The sequence below is a fragment of the Oryx dammah genome, unplaced genomic scaffold, assembly GCF_014754425.2.
Source record: "Oryx dammah isolate SB20612 unplaced genomic scaffold, SCBI_Odam_1.1 HiC_scaffold_26, whole genome shotgun sequence".
Lineage (NCBI taxonomy): Eukaryota > Metazoa > Chordata > Mammalia > Artiodactyla > Bovidae > Oryx > Oryx dammah.
Genome location: NW_024070210.1, coordinates 48,226,870 through 48,254,867, shown reverse-complemented (window position 1 = coordinate 48,254,867; position 27,998 = coordinate 48,226,870). Strand labels below are relative to the sequence as shown.

Below are 27,998 nucleotides of genomic sequence, written 5' to 3'. Positions count from 1 at the left end.
ATTTATATTTGCATTTATGTTTTATATTTATATTTGTGAGTATACAGTTAATTGTTAAAACCATGGGTGAGATTTTGAAGGAAATATGTAGAGAAAACAAAAGGGAGAACCAAAAGGGTCTTGTGTCATGAAAGCTAAATGAGATGAGTTTCAAGGAGAAAATGGTCAGTAATATCAAACATATAGAGAGCCAGCAAAATAAGTGAGTACAAAGTGTCAATTGTTGTAGCAAGATGGGTGACTTTTCATGGAATGAGTCTGAAAGAAAGAGGTGGAAGCCAGATTATAGGGCTTTGAAGACCACTGGCTGTTGGGGAAATGAAGAAAGGGAGGTTGTAGGCTGTCGTGGTTATGAACAGGGAGGGTCTCTGGAGGCAGGTGCTTGAGTTTCAGTCCTCACTGTTCCGCTTCCTAGCTGTGTCATCTGGGATGAGTTAACTTTTTAAAGTCAACTTAAAGTTGACTCTGTTTAAAACAGATAATAATCATACCTGCCTCATAGGTTGTTATAAGGATTCCAAAAGTTAATATATATATAAACCATTTATAACAGTGCCTGACACAGAGTAATTGCTGCATATGTATTAGTTGTTATTTGTGTCATTATTATCACAGATTTTTCACTTGGGAACTTTGACTGAGACAGGAAGAAAGTCTAGTTTGCTTTGCTGGAAGCATGAAGGAGAGTCAGGGAGTGGAGGACCGGAGAAGGCAATGGCACCCTACTCCAGTACTCTTGCCTGGAAAATCCCATGGACGGAGGAGCCTGGTAGGCTGCAGACCATGGGGTCGCTAAGAGTTGGAAACGACTGAGCAACTTCACTTTCACTTTTCACTTTCATGCATTGGAGAAGGAAATGGCAACCCACTCTAGTGTTCTTGCCTGGAGAATCCCAGGGACGGGGGAGCCTGCTGGGCTGCTGTCTACGGGGTCGCGCAGAGATGGACACGACTGAAGTGACTTAGCAACTTAGCAACAGCAATGACTGGAAAAACCTAAGTTAAAATAGATGATGCAAGGTTCCAGAGAAGGTGGGAGGTCACTGGACAAGGGTGATTAGGTGAAATACCTGAATCGTTGAAGTTAGGGGTAGGATGGACTCACAAACACCAGGATGTTGGGAGTATAGTGATGCCTTTGATTTTTGTCAATTAAAGTAAGAGATAAGGTTGTATGGGGCCTTCCCAGGTGGCACTAGTGGTAAAGAACCCACCTGCCAATACAGGAGGCATGAGAGACATGGGTTCAATCCCTGGGTCAGGAAGATCCCCTGAAGGAGGGCATGATGATCCACTCCAGGATTCTTGCCTGGAAAGTCCCTTGGACAGAGGAGCCTGGCGGGCTACAGTCCTTAGAGTTGCACAGAGTTGGATAGGACTGAAGCAACCTAGCAGCAGCAGTAGCACCAAGGTTGTATGCGGAAATGGGAGGGGGGAGATGGTGGTGGAAAAGTGGGTACTTGGGATCCCCAAGGGACATGAGAGTAATATGACCATGAAAAAGTAAAATGTCAAGTCTTTTGCTTTGCAAACCTGAATATCACAAGGTTTTCCTTCTCCATGTCTCTTTGTACAAGGGTTACCTAGCACACAATTAATTATTTTGAGCTCAAACACTTTATTTTGTAAGAAGAGTTTATACCTGTGAGATAACTTGAAACTACCTTGAGGTCTTACAAAGCTATTCTTGAAAATCATTGAGTTAACCTTCTTAACCCAGAAGAAGAAGGCATGTAATAAAAAAATTAAACAAAGTTTCCAAAAATATTAAGAGGTTGGAAACCATTGAATTGTGATTAAAAGGTTTCCTTTCTAATTCTTTGTCTGTTTCTCTATCATGGCATTTCAGCTTTTTAGCTAGATACTACAATTACTATAATTACTTAACCCTGCCTAAGGAACCCTTACTTTTAAGTGTAGAAAATAATTGTAGAAATTGTTAACAAGGAAAATTCTGTGGTTTTTATAGTTTAAGAAACCTGAGTTTGGGAATAAATAACAATTAAATTTTTAAAAATTTTAACAGTGATCCTTACGTGCGAGTGACGTTATATGACCCAATGAATGGAATTTTTACAAGTGTGCAAACGAAAACCATTAAAAAGGTTAGTATTCAAAAAATTTTAAGTATATGTTGTTTTATTTTTGTGTAATGAAATATTGAAAAGTTAGTTATGCTGTGTTTATTGTCTTTTAGACTTTGAATCCAAAATGGAATGAAGAAATATTATTCAGAGTAAGTATGCATTTTATTTCATTATAACAGCAAAGATTTTTTTCTCAATAGGTTAGAATGATAAGTTCTCACAATATTCTAAAATGTATCTTACAAGAATTTGTAAAAATTTAAGACTTAAATCTAGGTATCCTCATGATGAGATAGCCTTGGAACCATTTATTTTATTATGAAAAACATGCGTAAGGTAATGAGATAAAGGATGATGTAAGCCTGAATTATCTTATTCTAATTTAATTCGGATGGAGAGACAGTCTTATTCCAATTTTGCAGATTTTTATGTTTTTCTTTAAAGATGATATGATATTTGTGTTTCTCTTAGTCATTTATTAAATACACTGATCCAGACAAGAGATGATGAGAGCCTCCCAGCAAGTGGATACATTATACACCCTTCATGCACGTCCTTGCCTTCTTCCTCACCCCACTTCACGGTCCTGTAAGAACAAACCCCAGGCTCCCAAGAGGGCCCTCAGACTGGCAGCGACACATGATGTCGATGGGAACAGTGATTCAAATAACTATAGATTGCTCATCAGAAACTGTGTTGAAACAGCATAATTAAGGTTGTAAAGAAAAAAGAATGATCAGCTCAGAATTCTGTATCTAATAAAAATATACTTCAAGAATGACAGTGTATTAAGGTATTCGAAGCGGAGGAAAAATAAGAGAATTATACCTGGAAAACTACTCTTTTTCTAAAACTAAAGCTAAATACTACTTCTTCTCTGGTAGAATAAGTAGTCAAAAAAATTCAGTAAAGATACAGGTGTCTTGAACAACATTATCAAATCAGTTTTACTTAATTGACATTTATCAGTTCAGTTCAGTTCAGTCCCCCAGTGGTGTCCGACTCCTTGCCGACCCCGTGAATTGCAGCATGCCAGGCCTCCCTGTCCATCACCAACTCCTGAAGTTCACTCAAACTCACGTCCATCGAGTCGGTGATGCCATCCAGCCATCTCATCCTGTGTCGTCCCCTTCTCCTCCTGCCCCCAATCCCTCCCAGCATCAGGGTCTTTTCCAGTGAGTCAACTCTTTGCATGAGGTGGCCAAAGTACTGGAGTTTCAGCTTTAGCATCATTCCTTCCAAAGAACACCTAGGACTGATCTCCTTTAGAAGCTGAGGAAAAATAAGAGAATTATACTTGGAAAACTAAATATTCTTTTTCTAACACTAAAGCTAAATACTACTTCTGCTCTGATAGAATAAGTAGACAAAAAAATTCAGTAAAGATACAGAAGTCCTGAACATTATCAAATCAGTTTTACTTAATTGACATTTATAGACCTACCCAACAACAGCAGAACACATGGTCTTTAAAATTGCACATGGAATATATACTGAGTAAGCTGGGCCAAACCCCAAACCTCAACAGTGTTAAAATAATTTAAATTTAAAATAATTTAAACTGTAATGGAATTAAAGTAGAAATTAGTAACACAAAAATATCTGAAAAAATCCCCAAATATTTGGAAGTTAACACACTTCTAAATAATACAGGAGTCAAATAAGAATTCTCAAAGAGAAAACATTTTAGTAGAATGTAATAAAAATACAGCATCAGTACTTCCCTGGCAGTCCAGTGGTTAAGACTCTGCACTTCCCCTGCAGGGGGTATAGGTTTGATTCCTGGTGGGGAAACTAAGATCTCACATGCCACATAATGTGGCAAAAAAACCCCAAAACACCAGCATCAAATGGACAAAGGAGATGTGGTATATATATACAAGGAATACTCATGAATACAGTGAATACTCAGCCATAAAAAAGAATGAAATAATGCCACTTGTAGCAACATAGATGGATGGACCTAGAGATTATCAAGTTGTCATACTAAGTGAAGTAGTCAGAGAGAAAAGACAAACACTATATGATATCACTTCTATATGGCATCTAAAATATGATACAGATTAACTTATTTATGAAACAGAAGCCGACTCAAAGACATAGAAAACAAACTTATGGTTACCAATGGGGAAAGGAGGTGGGGAAGGGATAAATTAGGAGTTTGAGATTATCAGATACAAACAATATATATATAAAACAGATAAATAACAAGGTCCTACTGTGTAGCATGGAGAACTATATTTAGGAGATCCAGCCAGTTCATTCTAAAGGAGATCAGCCCTGGCTGTTCACTGGGAGGACTGATGCTGAAGCTGAAACTCCAGTACTTTGGCCACCTCATGCAAAGAGTTGACTCATTGGAAAAGACTCTGATGCTGGGAGGGATTGGGGGCAGGAGGAGAAGGGGACGACAGAGGATGAGATGGCTAGATGGCATCACTGACTCGATGGATGTGAGTTTGAGTGAACTTCAGGAGTTGGTGATGGACAGGGAGGCCTGGCGTGCTGCAATTCATGGGGTCGGCAAGGAGTCAGACATGACTGAGCGACTGAACTGAACTGAATAAATTTTACTGGAATAGAATATGAAAAAGGATATATATATGTGTTTATATGTGTATGTATAACTGAATCACTTTGTTATACACCAGAAGCTAACACAATACTGTAAATCAACTATTCTTCAGTAAAACAAAACCAAACAAAACCCCAACAACATCAAAGTTTGTAGGATACAGCTACAACACTGCTTAGAGAGAAATATATAGCATTAAATTATATTGAAAAAAAAGAAAGGTCTTGAAAAATTAATTTAAGCTTCCACCTGAAGAAACTAGAAAGTAGCATCATTATAGAACCAACAGACTTTAAATGGCTAAGTAAGGGATGTTATGAACACGTCTGTGCTTGTAAGCTCATTAACTTAGATGAAATGGACCAATTCATTTAAAGACATACTCTACTAAAATTTTAATAAATAAATTAAGTGACAAGTTCTGTTAACTCTTAAAGAAATTACACTTGAAATTAAAAACCATCCAATAAAGAGTAGTTCCACTAGTTGAATTGTACCATAATTCTAAGGAATAAATAATTCCAATTCTATGCAGTGTCTTACTGAAACTAAAAGAGAGACTTTTCCCAATTCATTCCTGAGGCCAGCATTATTCTGATACCAAAACCAGACCAAAGACTTTATAAGAAAATTAAAACTGCTGACCATTCATCCTCATGATCATAACCATTCTATGGTAAGTTTGTTAAATTGGGTCCCTTCCATTCTGAAAGGGCAGTGATTTGTTCTCAGATTACTTACAGAAGTGGGTTTGCCTTCCCTATCTGCAGAACTTCAGCCAGCACAATTATGTGGGTGCTTACAGAATATGTGTTCATAGGGATGGAATCTATGCAACATTTCATCCTTTCAAGGGGCCCAGTTCACAGAGAAGGAGGTGCAAGAATGAGCCCATGACCATGGGATCCATTAATCACATCATCTACCACACCATCTACCGCACCATCTATAAGCAGGCACTGGAATGGCCTACTGAAAGCACAACTCAAGCACCAGTATGGAGACAGTACTCTGTAAAGATGGCATGCCAGTTTACTATTTAAGCCGAAAACCTCAACATGAGCTGTATTCACAACAGAAAGTATACCCGGTCCAGGAACAAAGGAGTAGAAGTAGGAGCAGCCCCACTCGCCATCATTTCCAGAGACCCACTGGAGGACCCCTGGGACTCTGGGCTTTGCCAGGGTAGAGATCCTGGTCCCCAGAGGTTTCCAGAGACCCACTGGAGGATCCCTGGGACTCTGGGCTTTGCCAGGCTAGAGATCCCGGTCCCCAGAGGGAGCACACACCTTCTAGGGGACACACCTTCAAGGGTCCCATTCAGCCATGATCTCCGCCTGCTGCCAGGGCACTGTGGACTCCTTGTATCCAGGAACCAGCAGGTGATTGAGGCTGTTATGTGGTTTCTTAGGGACCAATGGGAGAATTAAGTGAGCTCACTATAGGAATCACCCTAGATCCTTTTAAGTATTTAATGGTGGTACAAATCTATGATATTCCCACTAGGTTGCCATATTTTTATTTGTTTTTTTAAACAGCTTTATTAAGATACAATTAACAATCGTATGCAATTCAGTGGTTTTTAGTATGTTCATGGAGTTGTTCAATCATCACCAAAATCTTAAAATATTTTCATCACCTGCAAAATAAACCCCATACCCATTGTTACTCCTCATTTACCCCCAGAATCTGCCCCCTTTCCCAGGCAACTTCCAGCCCACTTTCAGTCTCTTAAAGAGATTTGTCTATTTTGGACATTTTGTTTAAATGGTATTATACAATATGTGGTCCTTTGTATCTGGCTGCTTTCACTAAGTATAATGTTTTCAAGGTTCAACCACGTTATAGCATGTATCAGTACTTAATTTCTTCTTATTGCCAATAATGTTCCATTATATGGATAACCACACTTTATCCATTTATTGGGTGGGCATCTGAGTTGCTTCCTCATTTTAACTGTTACGAATAACGGTGGGATGAACATCTGTATACAAGTTTCTGTGTGGACATCTATTTTCATTTGGGACATATATACCTCGGAGTGGGATTGCTGGGTCAAATGAAGAACTGCCAAAATGTTTTCCAAGTGGCTTTACCATTTTTACATTCCTACCAATAGAGTATAAGAGTTCTCACTTCACATCCTTGACAACACTTACTATCATCTGACTTTTTATCACAGCCTTCCTAGTGGGTACAAAATGATATTTTATTACAGTTCCCTGATGGTTCATTATATTGTGAATCTTTTTGTGAGCTTATTGGCCAGCTGTATATTTTCTGTGGAGAAATGTCTAGTTAGGTCTTTTGCCTGTTTTATAGTTAGTTTATTTATTGTTTTGTTATTGAGTTGTCCTACTTCTTTTTATTTCTAGATAGAAGTCTCTTGTCAGATGCATGATGTGCAAAAATTTTCTCCCATTCTGGGAATTGTCTTTTGAATTTATTGATAGTGTCCTTTGAAGCACAGAAGGTTTTAATTTTGATGATGTTTGGTTCCTTGTGCTTTTCTTGTCATATTCAGTAAATATTGCTTTAATTGACTGTCTTCACTGGAGAGAGGAGTTTCAGAGGCTTCCACTTGGCCTTCTCACTATGATAGTTCTTATCCCACAAGCCATAGATGAAATGGGGTAGTGGTAGTGAGTAGATCCAACTTCCAGTACTCTTGAAAAACAGGAAAGCGACTTTTGGGGGACCCACAGAACCAGTGAACTCAGTATAAATTGATCATTAGTCAGGACCTCGTTTGTAATCAGGTCCCTTCAAGTCCTGCATTTTTGTTTTTAAATTTCGTTTTTAGCTGTGCTGGGTCTTTATGGTGGCACATGGGCTCTTCGTTGCAGTGTGCAGGCTTCAGTTTATCTCAAAACATCCATAGAACTTTGGAAGTTAAACAGCATATTTTAAATAAACCATGATCAAAAAGGAAATTATAAGGAAAATTAGAAATCATGTTAACTGGCAATTAAAACATACCAGGATATGGATGAGATAATTCAGTGCTTCTTCAAATGCTTTTATACAAAAGAAAAAGGATATCAAATTGATGATCTAAGTTTCTACCTTAAGCAAAAAATAAAAAGTAGAGGGAAGAAAAGAAGAATGGAAATCAATAAAATAGAACATGGACAAAAAGTAGAGAAAACAAATAAAACTAAAGATAGTTCCTTGAAAAGATTAAGAAAATTGCTACATTACAGTAAGCCCAAACAAGAAAGAAAACTCAAATGACCAGTATCAAGGAGAAAAGGAATCTCACAATGTGGGTAGAAATAGATAGTATGGATATCTGTTAGAGGAATTAAAATTATACAAATTTTAAATTTAAAACTGTAATTAAACATTTTCCCATTATTTTTTATGATCTTGATTTCCTATTAAGAAGGATATTTGAAAGTCGGTGCTAAACTCTTGAGTTAGAGATATTACCACAAAAATAAGAAAGACGACCATTTGAAAATGCTCACCAGGCTTAGGACTCTATTGCCTTGTACTAGTTTCTTTTACCATAATTTCACTGTTACCAAATGTTCTAGCCAGTATTACTTTATTCTGGGATCAAGCATAGGTCATGCATTTATTTTAATCATAAATTTCCAAATTTATTGTGAGGATAACTAGATAAATTTGTGTGGATCAATGCTAATTCATCACAGCTAGATACAGAACTGAAAACACATGGTGATTTAGCACTTGCTGTACAAAGGACATAATTATGTGTGGTTTTCTATTTTCTTCTTTGTCATTTCATTATTTATACATAGCACGAACTGTTTTCCATTGAATGTATTCACAGAGAAATGACTATTGAGATAACGCAGTATAGTAAAATCTTGGTTATCCGGCATTCAGCCAAATGGAAATTGTGACCAGAAGTTGAAGGGAGATTTTATATCTTTTAGAAAACATGAAGTTCAAATAAAGTTTTTTTTTTTTGTGGAGAACTCTTGTTGTTTAGTCACTGAGTTGTGTTCCGACTCTTTGTGACCCCATGGACTGACTGTAGGGTCCTCTGTCCATGGGATTTCCCAGGCAAGAATACTGGAGTGGGCTGCCATTTCCTTTTCCAGGGAATCTTCCTGACCCAGGGATTGAACCTACATCTCCTACATGGGCAGACTGATTCTACTATGGAACCAGAAATGTTACTGGTAAATTAATAGACAGGACAACTCCAAATTGAAGTTAATCTTCAATCACAAAGTATACTAAAATCTGCACTTACAGTTGCTCACGTGAGACCAGGAGAGGCGAGTTATCGGGAGGGAAAATAGTCTGACACATTAGGGAGCCATATACTCATTTTATGCTCTATGCATCAGCATAGCATAGGAGCCTCTGAAAAAGGACCACTCCATTCCCTGTACACCCATGGTGATCAGTTTGTATCTTTGGTATTCACACACATAATGTGTATATGTTCATGCATATATTAGTATTATGTTACAGAAGCAACATGTATACCTTAGATATTTTTATAAAAAGAAATAAAAATCAGCTGTAATTTAATTTCCATAAAGCCACCACTAATTGTGTGATAGTCTGGTATTTTTTCCTATGTATTTTTATCCATATATTTATCCTGGCAACCAATTCCAGTATTCTTGCCTGGAGAATCCCATGGACAGAGGAGCCTGGCAGGCTATAGTCCATGGGGTTGGAAAGAGTCAGACACGACTGAGCAACTTAATACTCACTCACTCACAGTCCCTACCCTCAACAAGGCTTACTATCTACTGTGGAGCCCTATGAACTAGTTTCTCAAAAGTATTACTAATGTGCTGAACCTTGTGAAGAGAAAACATGGGTGCTAGTGAATGAATATCAGGGGATATTAGAGAATTTAGGGGAGTCCCTAAATGTAAAGTATTTAAAGTAGGCCCTTCTGTAGTGTATAATTTAGGATGCTTTCAGCTTCTAGTAACAGACTCACTGTAACAGCTAAAATTGGCTTAAATGATAATTGCATTTATTATTTCTCCTCACAAGAAGCAGGCATAGAAGAGAGGTAGTGACTGCAGCAGCTGAACGGAGTCATGTGAAGCCCAGCTTCTCTGGGATTCTCTTAGCTTTTTGTCCTTGGTCACAAGAAGCCTGCAGCAGTTCCAAATGACATAGCCTCTGATGATGATGTCCAGAAGTAGACTCTATCAGTCTCCTTTAAAAAGTGAAGAACCCTTTTTCAAAAATTTCCCTGGGAGACTTTCATATCTCTTGGGCCAAAATTATGTTGTGTGTATATTTCTAACTCAGTCATGATAAAGAGAGTGGAATTACTGAGAAGCTTAGAGGAATCAGAAGTAAGCTCATAGGAGGTGAGGGGGGTATATTTCAATAAAATCAGAATTCTGTTAGCTAGGAAAAAGGATGGGGTGACCCATTAATAAAGCACTAAGTATAGTATGGGGCTTCCCTGGTGGCTCAGATGATAAAGAATCCACCTGCAGTACAGGAGACCTGGGTTCAATCCCTGGGTTGGGAAGATCCCCTGGATAAGGGAACAGCTACCCACTCCAGTATTCTGGCCTGGAGAATTCCATGGAGTGTATAGTCCATGGGGTCACAAAGAGTCAGACACAACTGAGCGACTTTCACTTTCACTTTCATAGTATGGTCTAGCCATATAATGAAATCCTCATTGGCTGTTTAAAAAGAGACAGATGTTTATGTATTGATAGAGTGTTAATTTCAAAATATACTAAATGAAGGAACAAAGGTGCAGAACATTGTATGTATGATTCACCTATTTGTATTAAAACAGAACAATTCTCTCATATGTGGGTATTTGAAAAAACACTTCTGGCAGGACCTAAGAAACTGTTCACAGTATTTTCTCTGAGGGTGGGACAAAGATGAAAGATTTATAATTTGCTATACTATGTATCTTTTTTTACTGCTTGAATTCCCCCCTTCATGGCTATGTATCTATAATTTGTTTTTATATTTGTTGATAAGAAATAACTGTATAGAGAAACAAAGAAGAAAGACACAAAACATGTACATAAAAATGTGAAGATAATTTCTATTTATAAAATGCTATAATCATTTTATATGCCTATAAAAATACTTACCTAGTTGATATAACTTTTTACAGTTTTTATTTTAAAATCTACTTACCACAGATGTTCACACAAAAACTTGTAGATGAATGCTCATAGCATCATTATTTATTATAGTAAAAAAGTAGAAACAGCTGGTAGGTCCATCAACAAATGAACGGACAAACAATGGACAATGAATGGGATATATACATACAATGAAATATTATTCAATTATAAAAAGGAACGATGTAGTGACACACGCTACAACATAGGTGAACCTCCAAAATATTTAAAGACCACATATTGCTGGATTCTCCTTATGTTAAATGTCTATAGTAGGCAAATCTGTAGAGACAGAACATGTATTAGAGGTTGTCTGCGATTGAGGAAGTTGAGGGGAAATTAGGAGTGACTGCCTGGGCTTCCCGGGTGGCTCAGCTGGTAAAGGATCTGCCTACCGTGTGGGAGACCCTGGGTTTGATCTCTGGGTTGGGAAGATGCCCTGGAGAAGGGAATGGCTACACACTCCAGTATTTTTGCCAGGAGAATTCCTTGGAGTGTATAGTCCGTGAGGTTGCAAAGAGTTGGACATGATTGAGCAATTTTCATTCACTTCACTAAGAGTGACTGCTGACAGGCATTGAGTTTCTATTTGAGGTGATTAAAATGTCCCAAAATTGTGAGGGTAGTTAGTTGCATACTCTATACTAAAACCCATTGAATTGTACATTTTCAGTGGGTCACTTATGTGGTATGTGTATTATATCAATAAAACTTTTTTTTTTAATATACCTGCTTTTTTTTTTTTTTCCTGCAACCACCAGCATAATTTCCAGGAACATTACTTTAGGTTGTTTATGAATAGCAGAGAATAAATTGACATTTATCAGTACCTTTATCCTTCTTTGAAAATTTGGTTACTACTCTGGTGTTTTTTTTTTTCTTTGCTCTTTTGTCCATTTATAGACTTACATATTTTTCCACAAACATCACAATAGTCTTTATTTTTGTTTTTCCTTATACCTTTAATTTAACTATGACCCTGTAAACTGTTTTTTGTGACCATAGCTTTACTCCTATTTTTAATAGAAATTTAAAAAATAATCTCATCAAAAAATTAACACATAGCTTAAAAAGAAATAGTATAAAGAAAGGGGCTTATAGTGAAGAGCAAAAAACTCTGGTGCCTCATCCTCAGCCCTCCTATTCTCTCTAAACTGCTCTAAACTGTTTCTGTTTGTCATTCTGGTCGTTATTCCCATTCTGATGAATAGTTCACACATCCCTGTCCCAAACTGACCTCCAGCTATGATAGATGAGTAGATCGCCAGTTTCTGTTTGCTTTCTGTCCATGGTGGTAAGAAGCTTGCCACGATCCCAAACAACATAGTCTCCCATGATGATGTCCAGAGGTAGAAAAGGGAGAATTTCTCCCATCGTGTCTCTTTTAAAAGGTGAAGAACCCTTTTTGAAAGTTTCCCCAGAAGACTTGGCCCCTCATAGGAGTCTAGGTTGGAAATGGTTTTTCTTCAGGAAGTTAAAGCCGTTGTTTTATCAACATTGAACATGGTATTGCTATTGAAAGGGCTGATTCTTGTTCCTTTGAGGGTGATTCTTCTCCCTCTGTGAAAAAAACTGATGATTTATCTTTATCCTGGTGTTTTACAGTTTCAAAGTATTATGCCTTGTGTGTGCAGTGTCATCATATTGGGCCTGTGATAAGCATTTCAGTTTAAACACCACTGTTTCCCTTCAGTTCTGAAGCTTTTATGTGAAAAATTTCTCTAAATTTTCCTTCCCTCTGTTCATATGACTGTTTGGAGATTCCAGCTAGTTGGATGCAGGGTCACCTAGATTGATTCTTACCTTTCTCAGTCAAAATTCCTCATGTAAACCGCAGAACACAGAAAATGATTCGAGTGGCATTTTTCTCACATATTTCAAAGATGACCTTATCCAGTACCTTCCTAGATACATAGGAGAGAAATCAGTAGGTAACATACAGTAAATGTCTTAGGACAGGAGTCAGCAAACTTTTCCATAAAGAGCCATATAGTAAATATTTTAGGTGTCACAGAGATAGGAGGCAAAAAGTAAGGCTGCTGTGTAGCCATTTAAAAGGTAACCATTTAAAAATGTTAAAAAAAAAAAAAAAAGAAAAGAAAAACTGTTTTATGGGCTGTTTAAAAAAAAAAAAAAGAAGCAGGTGCCTGGCGGGATTTGGTCCAGAAGCTGTAGCTTATTCAATCTCTGTTTAGGGCATTAGGACTTAATTTTTTACTGAATCTGTTCAGAGAATCCTCTTTTTATTTTCTCTCATATTTTCCTTCAGCTTAGCTTTCTGTTCTAAATTTTGAGAGATTTCTGCAAATTTACCTTAGATTCAGTTCAGTTCAGTTCAGTTGCTCAGTCATGTCCGACTCTTTGCGACCCCATGAATCGCAGCACGCCAGGCCTCCCTGTCTATCACCAACTCCTGGAGTTCACTCAGACTCGCATCCATCGAGTCAGTGATGCCATTCAGCCATCTCATCCTCTGTCGTCCCCTTCTCTTGCCCGCAATCCCTCCCAGCATCAAACTCTTTTCCAATGAGTCAACTCTTCTCCAATGAGTCAACTCTTCGCATGAGGTGGCCAAAGTACTGGAGTTTCAGCTTTAGCATCATTCCTTCCAAAGAAATCCCAGATCTCCTTCAGAATGGAATGGTTGGATCTCCTTGCAGTCCAAGGGACTCTCAAGAATCTTCTCCAACACCACAGTTCAAACGCATCAATTCTTTTAATTCAGCAGTCATTTTTAGTTGCAACACCACTCCATGCCTCTTAATATAGTGTCCTATTTTTGTCCTATAGATTCAAGACTTCCATAGATTTTCTAAGGAAACACTTTACAATTTTTAAAGATGTTTACTTTTGTTTCTTGAGTATTTTTTCCCTTTGGGGACAGTTTTTATGGTTATACATCTGTGATCTCTGCTAATATAGTTATACTTAACAGTGACACAATGGAAAAACCATCTATTGCTTCTATATATGAAAAGCACAAACATGTAACAATTATATTTTTAGTTATCATTTATATATTACATATTAAAACTGATGGTTTCATTATTGTTGAACCTCTATCTGAAATCAAAGAGGAACTCTTTCATAATGTGTGTGTTTCTGTGTGTGTTTACCAAAGGTTTAGGTGCCATATGAATATTCTCTCATTAGGGGCATTGACCCCTTTGCTTCAACTTTCTGTTCTTTTGTTTTCAGTTTCTTCAGAAGCCCTGCTTCATTGCTTTCCTCCCCACTTCATCTCTTCCAGAAAAGTGTTGATATTGCTCGTCTGCTGTGCCCTTGCATGTGCATATGATCTTGGCTGTTTTGCTTTTATGCTGATAGCTTATGGTGAACAATGTCGGATTTGTGATCTCCAAAGAAGATTTAACAAGACCAGGGACCAAGCTTGATTCCTCAAGCGCTTTGGTGTAGCAGAGTTTTATTAAAGTATAAAAAGGGACAGAGAAAGCAAAGATATTACCAGTCCCACTCCCACTATATATACATTTTAAGATAACAGGATTAGTCAGAAGGTTTTCAGGAATGAGAAATATGTCCTCAAGCAGGATACATTATTGTTATATAATCCTTACTAAGGAATGTAGATTTTTGTTTTTTCTTTTTACAGTTCTTCTGTGTATTCTTGCCACCTCTTCTTAATATCTTCTGCTTCTGTTAGGTCCATACCATTTCTGTCCTTTATCGAGCCCATCTTTGCATGAAATGTTCCCTTGGTATCTCTAATTTTCTTGAAGAGATCTCTAGTCTTTCCCATTCTGTTGTTTTCCTCTATTTCTTTGCATTGATCCCTAAGGAAGGCTTTTTTATCTCTTCTTGCTATTCTTTGGAACTCTGCATTCAGATGCTTATATCTTTCCTTTTCTCCTTTGCTTTTCCCTTCTCTTCTTTTCACAGATATTTGTAAGGCCTCCCCAGACAGCCATTTTGCTTCTTTGCATTTCTTTTCCTTGGGGATGGTCTTGATCCCTGTCTCCTGTACAGTGTCACAAACCTCATTCCATAGTTCATCAGGCACTCTGTCTATCAGATCTAGGCCCTTAAATCTATTTCTCACTTCCACTGTATAATCATAAGGAATTTGATTTAGGTCATACCTGAATGGTCTAGTGGTTTTCCCTACTTTCTTCAATTTCAGTCTGAATTGGCAATAAGGAGTTCATGATCTGAGCCACAGTCAGCTCTCGCTCTTGTTTTTGCTGACTGTATACAGCTTGTCCATCTTTGGCTGCAAAGAATATAATCAATCTGATTTCGGTGTTGACCATCTGGTGATGTCCATGTGTAGAGTCTTCTCTTGTGTTGCTGGAAGAGGGTGTTTGCTATGACCAGTGCATTTTCTTGGCAAAACTCTATTAGTCTTTGCCCTTCTTCATTCCGTATTCCAAGGCTAAATTTGCCTGTTACTCCAGGTGTTTCTTGACTTCCTACTTTTGCATTCCAGTCCCCTATAATGAAAAGGACATCTTTTTTGGGTGTTAGTTCTAAAAGGTCTTGTAGATCTTCATAGAACCGTTCAACTTCAGCTTCTTCAGCTTTGCTGGTTGGGGTATAGACTTGGATAACTGTGATATTGAATGGTTTGCCTTGGAGACGAACAGAGATCATTCTGTCGTTTTTGAGATTGCATCCAGGTACTGCATTTCGGACTCTTCTGTTGACCGTGATGGCTACTCCATTTCTTCTAAGGGATTCCATGGAACAACAGACTGGTTCCAAATAGGAAAAGGAGTACGTCAAGGCTGTATGTTGTCACCCTGCTTATTTAACTTATATGTAGAGTACATCATGAGAAACGCTGGACTGGAAAAAGCACAGGCTGGAATCAGGATTGCTGGGAGAAATATCAATAACCTCAGATATGCAGATGACACCACCCTTATGGCAGAAAGTGAAGAGGAACTAAAAAGCCTCCTGATGAAAGTGAAAGAGGAGAGTGAAAGAGTTGGCTTAAAGCTCAACATTCAGAAAACTAAGATCATGGCATCTGGTCCCATCACTTCATGGCAAATAGATGGGGAAACAGTGTCAGACTATATTTTTGGGGGCTCCAAAATCACTGCAGATGGTGACTGCAGCCATGAAATTAAAAGATGCTTACTCCTTGAAAGAAAAGTTATGACCAACCTATATAGCATATTCAAGAGCAGAGAGGCATTACTTTGCCAACAAAGGTCCGTCTAGTCAAGGCTATGGTTTTTCCTGTGGTCATGTATGGATATGAGAGTTGGACTGTGAAGAAAGCTGAGTGCCGAAGAATTGATGCTTTTGAACTGTGGTGTTGGAGAAGACTCTTGAGAGTCCCTTGGACTGCAAGGAGATCCAACCAGTCCATTCTGAAGGAGATCAGCCCTGGGATTTCTTTGGAGGGAATGATGCTAAAGCTGAAACTCCAGTACTTGGCCACCTCATGTGAAGAGTTGACTCATTGGAAAAGACTCTGATGCTTGGAGGGATTGGGGGCAGGAGGAGAAGGGGACGACAGAGAATGAATGGCATCACTGACTCGATGGACGGGAGTCTGAGTGAACTCCGGGAGTTGGTGATGGACAGGGAGGCCTGGCGTGCTGCGATTCATGGAGTCGTAAAGAGTTGGACATGACTGAGCGACTGAACTGAACTGAACTGACTGAAGGAATGTAGAAAAAAATGTTTATCCTTTCTTCCTCCTTGAGAATTCCAGACCCCTATCTCTGCCTTGAAAGCCCCAGACCCCTTTCTCCTCCTCAGAGACCCTCGACTTGTTAACAATTTGCTTAGGAATTGACTCAGTGCCTTTTACAAATTCCTCTGTATTATGAAAATAGGATCTCAAGAGGGAGAGAATTAATGTTTGTGTTTAAGCTGTCCTTGAATTAGAATTTTCACCACACGTTTTAAATTGTATTCTTGCATTTACCGTGTGCCTTTGATATACACCCCCCCAAAGTAAACAAGTGTTTTATGGTGTTTTTATAATTCAGTAGGCACCTATTCCTGGAGGAGGAAATGGCAACCCATTCCAATATTCTTGGCTGGGAAATCCCATGGACAGAGCGTGCTACAGTCCATGAGGTCACCAAGAGTCAGACACGACTTAACTGCACTACAAGAACAGAGAGCTATTACATACTATTAATTTCAAAAATGGAAGGATGTAGTCAGTTTTCTAATAACTGAAAATGAAGGGGAGTGACTGGGGAGGTAACACTTCAGAGTGGAGTTGACATTTGAGCTGAGGCTTGAACAAGGGGTAAATTTTGGACTTGTTGACCGGAGAAGATATTGCACATGGAGTGACCTTAGCATGCACAGAAGTGCAGATCAGAAAGCTCAGTAAGCAGTAATTAGACTGTTGTGGGATTAGAGCATAGGGTGTCGGTGTGTTTGTGTGGGCAGGGGACAATTACAGGACACCAGGCTCGAAAGGCAAGCTGGGCTCAGGTCATGAAGATCATTCTGTGCCCAGGCATTCGATTGATTTTCTTTAGGCCACTGGCAGTAGCTTTTGAGTACAGCAGTAAAGAAAGCCTAAATTGTCTTTCAGATAAGTCACTCCAGTTACAATAGGAAAGATAGATTTCAAAGATAAGATAGTTGAGGTAGAGCCTCCTGCTAGGAAGCTATTAATTATAGTCTGAACCAGGACAGCAGAGGCCTGTTCAGGTCACATCTGATATCAGTTGTCTTAGCAGTACTCATTAAACATCTTCATTGTCTACCAGGTATTTTGTTAGGCACTGAGACTTTTTGTTTTTTTCTCTTAAAATGTTTTTCATGGCCTTCTTCCCTGTTCTCACTGGGACCATCAAAGGCAAAGCTCTCAACACTTCATGCCTGAGTTACTACAGCCACAGTCCCCGTGGACTCCAGGGTCTCTCTCTAGTCTTGTTTATTTTGTGTATCACTCACAAAATAATATTTACATGTGATCTTCATCATTTTACTTTTTTCCTTTGAAAACTTAATTTTCTCCCATACCAGTCAAGTTTTAGTTCATTTTCTGGATATCAGTGCCTTCAGCTTGGCTCTTCCCTAAATAACCAAATTTTTCTTAAGACTTTCTACCATAAAAATGTTCTTATTAGTTGATTTTCCTAGAGCACACTCATTCTGCACCCATGCCTTTCTCCCCTGTGATCTCCTTGCTGTGAGTATTCTCTGTATTTTCTTACTCAAATTCTTCCCATCTTTCAAGTCTTAGCTCAAGTGTTATCTCCTCCCCCAAATATCCTCTACATCTTCCTAGAAAGGATTATTCTTTTATACTGTTTTTCTATCCCCAAGGCATATCTAGCCCTTAATTGTGGCTTCCACCCTCATTGTTCCTGCATGGTTACAGTATGACTGCAGGGGTGCCAGCTGTCCTAACCAAGTTCCACATAGGAAAAAGGAGTACAAAGGGCAAAAGCAGCAGCTCTTCTAGCTGAGTCAGCCCCATTTAAAGAGCTTTCCCAGAAGTCCCACCAGTGACTGTCGCTAGGCTGGCCTCTTTGGTCACCACTAGGTGCAAGAGAACTTTTTTAGAGAATCTTACTGAGAGTTTCCCCGTCCATCACTAACTCCCAGAGTTCACTCAGACTCACATCCATCAAGTCGGTGGTGCCATCCAGCCATCTCATCCTTGGTCGTCCCCTTCTCCTCCTGCCCCCAATCCCTCCCAGCTTCAGAGTCTTTTCTAATGAGTCAACTCTTCCCATGAGGTGGCCAAAGTACTGGAGTTTCAGCTTTAGCATCAGTCCTTCCAAAGAACACCCAGGATTGATCTCCTTCAGAATGGACTGGTTGGATCTCCTTGCAGTCCAAGGGACTCGCAAGTGTCTTCTCCAACACCACAGTTCAAAAGCATCAATTCTTCGGCGCTCAGCTTTCTTCACAGTCTAACTCTCACATCCATACGTGACTACTGGAAAAACCATAGACTTAACTAGATGGACCTTTGTTGCCAAAGTAATGTCTCTACTTTTAATATACTATCTAGGTTGGTGATAACTTTCCTTCCAAGGAGTAAGTGTCTTTTAATTTCATGGCTGCAGTCACCATCTGCAGTGATTTTGGAGCCCCCCAAAATAAAGTCTGATACTGTTCCCACTGTTTCCCCATCTATTTCCCATAAAGTGATGGGACCAGATGCCATGATCTTTGTTTTCTGAGTGTTGAGCTTTAAGCCAACTTTTTCACTCTCCTCTTTCACTTTCATCAAGAGGCTTTTTAGTTCCTCTTCACTTTTCTGCCATAAGGGTGGTGTCATCTGCATATCTGAGGTTATTGATATTTCTCTCGACAATCTTGATAACAGCTTGTGCTTCTTCCAGTCCAGCGTTTCTCATGATGCACTCTGCATAGAAGTTAAATAAGCATGGTGATAATATACAGCCTTGACATACTCCTTTTCCTCTTTGGAACCAGTCTGTTGTTCCATGTCCAATTCTAACTGTTGCTTCCTGACCTGCATACAGGTTTCTCAAGAGGCAGGTTAGGTGGTCTGGTATTCCCATCTCTTTCAGAATTTTCCACAGTTTGTTGTGAACCACATAGTCAAAGGCTTTGGCATAGTCAATAAAGCAGAAGTAGCTGTTTTTCTGGAACTATCTTGCTTTTTTCGATGATCCAGCAGATGTTGGTAATTTGATCTCTGGTTCCTCTGTCTTTTCTAAAACCAGCTTGAACATCAGGAAGTTCACAGTTCACGTATTGCTGAAGCCTGGCTTGGAGAATTTGAGCATTACTTTACTAGTGTGTGAGATGAGTGCAATAAAATTAATAATAAGTTAAAATCCCATCTGTATTTTTATGTACTTGCAAATATTTAAATTTTTGAAATTGTGTATTTTATTGTATTTCAGAGAAAAATGGGAAAATAAGAAACCAAATCCACTTTGTTGTTATGGTAAAACTTAGAAAATGGTTGACATGTGACGAGTCTTGGCTTTTGTATTAAGTTTCACGTGTTATTTAAAATACCTTGTAAGTAACAAGAATTAGGAAATGGCAATGTTTACAAGCATTTATTTCTTCGTGTCTGTGGCTTGATGTTCACTTCTTTAAAAATTAAAAGTAGAGTTGATTTACAGTGTGCTAGTTTCTGGTGTACAGCAAAATGATTCAGTTATACACACAAACACAGGTATGTGTGTATATATATATATATTCTTTTTCATTGTAGGTTATTATAAGATACTGAATAGAGTCCCAGTGTTCACTTGTTTTTAAGAAAAGGTTGTTTTTTCCTTACTTAGGTTCATCCTCAGCAACACCGGCTTCTATTTGAAGTGTTTGATGAAAATCGATTGGTAAGTCCTACCATACAAACATAAACTGTGAAGCAAGGGTATACTTGAATAACAAGCAAAAGTAGGCCAGGAATCTGTGAAGTGAGAGATGCTTTTGAGGTGGTTATGGAAAGACTGGGCAAAGTGGTGAATAGAATTTTTTTCCCCCGCCTTTCCTGGTGCTCCTCTCTACTCTTCTATTCTCCCTGGCACCTCTCCTGATTATCAGTTCTCAACAGATTTCATGGTCTTCCTCAAGATCTCTCATGGCAGGAGATACAGAAAAGTCAGCCTCTTGGCCTGACCTTTCTGCACACTTATGCTGGTACCCTGGTCGATAGTCCCAGGCTCAGGAGCCTTCCCCTCCACATTCCAGTGGAGGTCTTGAGGTTGCCTGTATCCAGTTAGGACATCCCATCCTCTCCCTTATCTCCACTCTTCTATTGAATACAAAGGAAACCTCTCTAACTCATGAAATTAAGTTCTCTAAAGAATTGCCAGTGTTCAGAGAGACAAAAAGCAAATATAACCTGTTTTTATTTTTATAAAATGATAGTTGTGATTCCTAATTTCCTAAAGACTGTCTTGAAATCCTACCCTCTTCCTAATTTGTCTTGAAACTGTATTTCAAACCTTTTTAGCATTTTACATTTACGTTTAAAACCTGTAAGATCTGAATATGGAGGCATAACAACAGTGTTATATAGTCAAAGTTTATCAATTACTAAACAGAAGCACAGCAAGAATTAAAACAATTTTATTCATTTTGTAGCTAACATAGAAACTAGATTTATTAAAAACTCTATTTTTAGTGTTGGACTATATAACACTTGGTTTTATAGATGTGATAACTGTACTAGTAACAGAAGATATTGGAGAAGGGAATGGCAACAGTCTCCAGTATTCTTGCCTGGAGAATTCCATGGACAGAGGAACCTGGCAGGTTACAGTCCATGGGGTCGCAAAGAGTCAGACACAACTGAGCTACTAAGCTCAGCACAGCATAACTGAAGATATTTCAGATGAAATCATTAATTAGTATCATTATAGGCAAAGGTACTTTTTTTGCAGCCAAGGGAGACTTCATCACTAACTTGGCAATCTAATTTTGTAAGACTCAGTGACAGACGATGATTTGCTTATCATTTGGTTAGTCACAGAGCTTTTTATTTTCTGTTTGTATTTTTGCCTTTTTAAAAAAAAATGGAGAATGTTTTCATTTTTCCCTTCTGTTGCTACAGATCTGTTTTCCTTCTAGATGGGACCAGGTAAAATTTAGTATTGGTGTTTTGTAATCATGAAATAAACATACAAAAGTATGTATACTATAATATTTATCTTAAATAATAAGACAAATATCTGTATGTTTATTATTCAACTTAAGAACTTGAACATTACCAAAATCTTCAAAGCATTCTTTAACCCTTCCAATAGCATCTCCTTTTTCTCTCCCACAAGTAGTAACCACTGTCCTGAAAGTTGTGTTTATCATTTCTTTGCTATTTAAAAAATTTTATCATGTATACCTGTATCCCTAAAAAACATAGTGGTTTCCGTTTTCATATTTTTGGATTTACTAAAATGGTAGCACTGTGAATACTTTCCTCTGTGACATGCTTTTGGCTTAAAATGATATATTTGTGACGTTAGTCTATAAGAACATATTTCACCAATGCATAGTTTTCCCTTCATCTGCAAATGCTGTAATACCACAATCTATGTATTTATCCTCCTTAATAGAGAGTGTTGTTTTCAGATTTGTGCTATTACCAATTGATAAACGTTGTTGCTGTGTTTCCTGATACACATGTATGATTGTATCTCTAAGATTCATATTTTGGGCTTAAATTGCTGGTCATGGTATTACTGTGTTATTTTTCCTATTGTTTGTGATACCAGTGAACGTTCTCCTTGATTCTTGGGCACATCATTGGTGAACTGTTTTATTTGAATTATTTGCATTTTGTACACAAGGAGGGATAGCTCATGCTGATGCTTTCTACCCTGCTTATAGTTATCTAGTCTTTTTGCCAGTAATCTTAGTATGGTGTGACTCTTTATTGCCAAAACTAATATTTGTCATGCTCTGATTAACATTAACACTCCTTGAGCATTTACCGTGTATAGGGTATATACAGGGTGTCATGATATGTCAAAAGAAAAAAAGCATTGCTTACGATATTGACAATGGATTATTTCTAAAAGTAAAAATAAAATAATGCACTGATCAGCATATTATAGATCCCTATACCAAAGAGTCAGAATTCCTTGTAGTCCAACTTGTGTTTTGGTATATTAGCTTATAACACTAGACAAATTATTTAATCCTTCTGAAGATATTTTCTCATGTTTAAAAAATAGGGATAACAGTATTTGCCTTACCTATCTGATAAATACATTATGAAAATAAAATGAGATAGTAGCTATTAAAGCACTTGAAAAATTTTCATCATTAATATAGTGTGTGATTTAGAGTTCATGGACTTGTGCATTTATGGTTGTCTGATATGTGAACCGTGAACTTCCTGATGTTCAAGCTGGTTTTAGAAAAGGCAGAGGAACCAGAGATCAAATTGCCAGGATCTGCTGGATCATGGAAAAAGCAAGAGAGTTCCAGAAAAACATCTATTTCTGCTTTATTGACTATGCCAAAGCCTTTGACTGTGTGGATCACAATAAACTGTGGAAAATTCTGAGAGAGATGGGAATACCAGACACCTGACCTGCCTCTTGAGAAATCTGTACGCAGGCCAGGAAGCAACAGTTAGAACTGAACATGGAACAACAGACTGGTTCCAAATAGGAAAAGGAGTACGTCAAGGCTGTATATTATCACCCTGCTTATTTAACTTCTATGCAGAGTACATCATGAGAAACGCTGGACTGGAAGAAACACAAGCTGGAATTAAGATTGCCGGGAGAAATATCAATAACCTCAGATAAGCAGATGACACCACCCTTATGGCAGAAAGTGAAGAGGAACTCAAAAGCCTCTTGATGAAAGTGAAAGTGGAGAGTGAAAAAGTTAGCTTAAAGCTCAACATTCAGAAAACGAAGATCATGGCATGTGGTCCCATCACTTCATGGCAAATAGATGGGGAAACAGTGGAAACAGTGTCAGACTTCATTTTTTGGGGCCCCAAAATCACTGCAGATGGTGATTGCAGCCATGAAATTAAAAGATGCTTACTCCTTGCAAGAAAAGTTATGACCAACCCAGATAGCATATTCAAAAGCAGACACATGACTTTGCCAACTAAGGTCCATCTAGTCAAGGCTATGGTTTTTCCAGTGGTCATGTATGGATATGAGAGTTGGACTGTGAAGAAGGCTGAATGCCAAAGAATTGATGCTTTTGAACTGTGGTGTTGGAAAAGACTCTTGTGAGTCCCTTGGACTTCAAGGAGATCCAACCAGTCCATTCTAAAGGAGATCAGCCCTGGGATTTCTTTGGAAGGAATGATGCTAAATCTGAGGCTCCGGTACTTTGGCTACCTCATGCGAAGAGTTGACTCATTGGAAAAGACTCTGATGCTGGGAGGGATTGGGGGCAGGAGGAGAAGGGGACGACAGAGGATGAGATGGCTGGATGGCATCACTGACTCGATGGATGTGAGTCTGAGTGAACTCCGGGAGTTGGTGATAGACAGGGAGGCCTGGCGTGCTGCAATTCATGGAGTCGTAAAGAGTCGGACCCTACTGAGTGACTGAACTGAACTGAACTGATATCACATTTTGTGTGTTAATTATAGTATGCCATTTTGGGCATACATGGTGTTCAGTACTCTGTTATGCATTAGAAATATAGTTTTTCTTAAGAAGCTCACTTTACTAGCAAAAGGGAACAAGAAGTAATTGAGAGTGGTGCACATCATTGTAATGCTCTGATTTGTTGCTGGTCCTGAAGTGTACAGATTACCTGAGATGTCATAGAAGCTATAGCCATTGATGGAATAACAAGCTTGATTGTGTAGCAGTAAATTGACCTGTGCACTGTAAATGTCATTTTACCTTCTCCTGTAGCATTCACAACTAAGTTAGAGACACATCCTTTTCCTAGAAAGGTTCTCTTTGGAAATGTATGGCAAAGAGCAAATATACTTTAAGGAGAAAGAATTTCTAGTATTCTGGAAAATGTTTGCAATATAAGTGATATGTTTTCAGCCAATTTTAAGAACCTGGGGATTATAAACTATCATAGTTTGGTAATGGTGTTATTGAGGGTGATGGGACATTTGAGAATATGTGCCTTTAAATGAATTCTACATATACCAATGCAAAAGTTAGTGCTTCTGTGTTACTCAGATCAGTTCAGTCGCTTAGTTGTGTCCAACTCTTTGTGACCCCATGGACTGCAGCACACCATACTTCCCTATCACCAATTCCCAGAACTTTCTCAAACTCATGTCCATCGAGTTGGTGATGCCATCCAACCATCTCATCCTCTGTCATCCCTTTCTTCTCCTGCCTTCAATCTTTCCGAGCATCAGGGTCTTTTCCAACGAATCAGTTCTTCGCATCAGGTGGCCAGAGTATTGGAGTTTCAGCTTCAGCATCAGTCCTTCCAGTGAATATTCATGACTGATCTCCTTTAGGATGAACTGGTTGGATCTCCTTGCAGTCCAAGGGACTCTCAAGAGTCTTCTCCAACACCACAGTTCAAAAGCATCAATGCTTAAGCACTCAACTTTCTTTATGGTCCAACTCTCACATCCATACATGACTACTGGAAAAACCATAGCTTTGACTTTGTGGACCTTTGTTGGCAAAGTAATCTCTCTGCTTTTTAATATGCTGTCTAGGTTGGTCATAACTTTTCTTCTTCAAGGAGCAAGCTTCTTTTAATTTCATGGCTGCAATCACCATCTGCAGTGATTTTGGAGCCCAGAGAAATAAAGTCTCTCACTCTTTGCATTGTCTCCCCATCTATTTGCCATGATTTTAGATCTTTGAATATTGAATTTCACTCTCCTCTTTCAGTTTCATCAAGAGGCTCTTTAGTTCCTCTTCACTTTCTGCCATAAGAGTGGTGTTATCTGTATATCTGATGTTATTGATACTTCTCCTTGCAATCTTGATTCCAGTTTGTACTTCATCCAGCCCAGCATTTCTCATGATGTACTTTGCATATAAGTTAAATAAGCAGGGTGACAGTATACAGCCTTGATGTACTCCTTTCCCAATTTGGAACCAGTCAGTTGTTCCATGTCTGGTTCTAACTTGCTTCTTGACCTGCATACAGGTTTCTCAGGAGGCAGGTAAGGTGGTTTTATGTTCTAGTCTCTTTAAGAATTTTCCACAGTTTGTTGTGATCCACACAGTAAAAGTATGTAGTCAACAAAGCAGAAGTAGATGTTTTTCTGGAATTCTCTTGCTTTTTCTGTGATCCAATTTCTGGTTCCTCTGCCTTTTCCAAATTCAGCTTGAACATCTGGAAGTTCTCGGGTCACATACTATTGAAGCCTAGCATAGAGAATTTTGAGCATTTCTTTGCTAGTGTGTGAGATGAGTGCAATTGTGCGGTAGTTTTAGCATTCTTCAGCATTGCCTTTCTTTGGGATTGGAGTGACAACTGACCTTTTCCAGTCCTGTGGCCACTGCTGAGTTTTCCAAATTTGCTGGCATATTGAGTGCAGCACATTAACTGCATCATCTTTTAGAATTTGAAATAGCTCAACTGGAGTTCCATCACCTCCAGTAGCTTTGTTTGTAGTGATGCTTCCTAAGGCCCACTTGACTTCACACTCCAGGGTGTCTGGCTCTAGGGGAGTGATCACACCATCATGGTTATCTGGGTCATGAAGATCTTTTTGTATAGTTCTTCCATGTATTCTTGCCACCTTTTCTGCTTGTCATCTTCTGCTTCTGTTAGGTCCATACCTTTTCTGTCCTTCATTGTGCCCCTTTTTGCATGAAAAGTTCCCTTGGTATCTCTAGTTTTCTTGAAGAGATCTCTAGTCCTTTCCATTCTATTATTTTCCTCTGTTTCTTTGCATTTGTCACTGATGAAGGTTTTCTTATCTCTCCTTGCTATTCTTTGGACCTCTGTGTTCAGATAGGTATATCTTCCTTTTCTCCTTTGCCTTTCACTTCTCTTCTTTTCTCAGCTATTTGACTTCTCCTCAGACAACCATTCTGCCTTTTTGCATTGGTTTTTCTAGGGCATGGTCTTGATCACTGCCTCCTGTACAGTGTCATGAACCTCTGTCTATAGTTCTTCAGGCACTCTCTCCATCAGATCTAATCTCTTTAATCTATTTGCCACTTCCATTGTATAATCGTAAGGAATTTGATCTAGGTCATACCTGAATGCTCTAGTGGTTTTCCCTACTGTCCAGTTTAAGTCTGAATTTTGCAATACGGAGTTCATGATCTGAGCCACAGTCAGCTCCCAGTCTTGTTTTTGTCACTGTATATAGCTTCTCCATCTTCGGGTACTACCCAAAGTGACACATCTGTGTCACTACCCAAGAGCTATGTCTGCACACATCCAGCCTCTGAAGCCTTAGGAGACTCCTGTATTTCATATTCTAGGTGGACATGCTGTGCATCTTAAGTTTAGTGGCTGTGTTAGCCAGGGTTATCCAGAGAATAAAAACCAATAGGATACACATACATGCACATAGAGAATGAGAGAGGGAGAGATAATGAGGTGGGGGGATTGATTTATTTTAAGGCGTTGGCAGGTCTGAAATCCGTGAGGTGGTACTGGCAGGTTGCAGATTCAGGTAGGAGTAAGGCATCTGAAATCTGTAGGGCCAGGCAGCAAACTGGAAACTCAGTCAGGGTTTCTTGTTACAGTCTTAAGGCAGAATTGCTGCTTCCAGAAATCTGTCTTTTTTCTGAAGTCCTTTAACTGATTGAGGGCCACTACCACCCACTCCAATATTCTTGCCTGGAGAATCCCATGGACAGTGGAGCCTGGGAGACTCCAGTCCATGAGGTTGCAAAGAGTTGGATACGACTGAAGTGACTTAGCATGTACACACAACTTATGGGGGGCATTTTGCTGTATTTAATATCTACCGATTTAAATGTCAATCACATCAAAAAAATAGCTCCATAGCAACACTTGGATAGGTGTTTGACTCAAAACTTAGCCAAGTCAACATGCGCAATTAAGCATCACAGGGGTCATTGACCTTCAGAGTTCTAGTCAATGATTAGTGTAATCCTGAGCCTGTCCATAGGGGTATATAATCACACTTATTTTCTGTGTAGATAATCAAAAACTAAATATCTCAGAATGTGGGGTCCTGAGCTTCTGTCTAATCCTAAAATATGATCTGTTTCATTCTAGAATATAAAATGCTATATGGTTTGCATAGATTCCTCCCAAGTGCGGTCTGCTATCACTCTCCAACTCTTCTCCCCTTGAGGTTAGGGTTGATACTCCCCTCTTGGCATCTCTTTGGCCAGGAGGCTACATCTTATCCCAGGTTCTCCAGGTTGCACACTGCTCTATTAGTGGTACAGATCCTGTGCAATCCCAGACCAGAGCCAGTAATGCAAACTGTTTAACCTTTCTAGAATTGAAACGCAGCCTAGAGTACAAGGAAGTGCATTTGATTTTCATACTTTTCCTTGGCTGAAGCCCTCTTTGCAAATGTTTCAAGTATTCTGCCTTCTTGTCCAGCTGCAGTATTTTGATATTTCTTTAGAAGTAGTAACTAGATCTATCCACCATCCATCCAGCCTCATTGCTGGTGTTACTTGGTGCTTACATCGTTCCAGCACGGTCTCAGGGGGATCAGAAGATATGCTTAGTTGCTATCCTGGAAGCTTGAAATGTAGTTAGGGGACATGAAGCTGATATTTATAGTGAAGCTTACTGTAGCTTTACTATAAGAGAAAGAGAAAATGCTTATTCAGTTAATTAACACCCAAAAGAGATTTGCTGATTAACTGGAATTTTTAGACTACAGGCATGAGTGGTTGATCTCATTGATTAGCTTTTTAGAAATAATCCATTTAT

The 27,998-nt window shown here is 38.8% G+C and overlaps 1 protein-coding gene across 2 annotated transcripts in view; it reads left to right on the top strand.

Annotated features, from left to right (window-relative positions):
* The window catches only part of NEDD4 (NEDD4 E3 ubiquitin protein ligase), a 145,948-nt gene that overhangs the window by 21,931 nt on the left and 96,019 nt on the right, over positions 1–27,998 (top strand). Inside the window, exons 3-6 of one of the 2 annotated variants that reach the window (XM_040226587.1) lie at positions 2,027–2,105; positions 2,198–2,236; positions 19,991–20,044; positions 21,265–21,291. In XM_040226587.1, coding sequence (XP_040082521.1) covers positions 2,027–2,105; positions 2,198–2,236; positions 19,991–20,044; positions 21,265–21,291 — 199 coding nt within the window. The remainder of the gene's footprint in view (positions 1–2,026; positions 2,106–2,197; positions 2,237–19,990; positions 20,045–21,264; positions 21,292–27,998) is intronic. The other variant, XM_040226588.1, reaches the window with a different exon arrangement.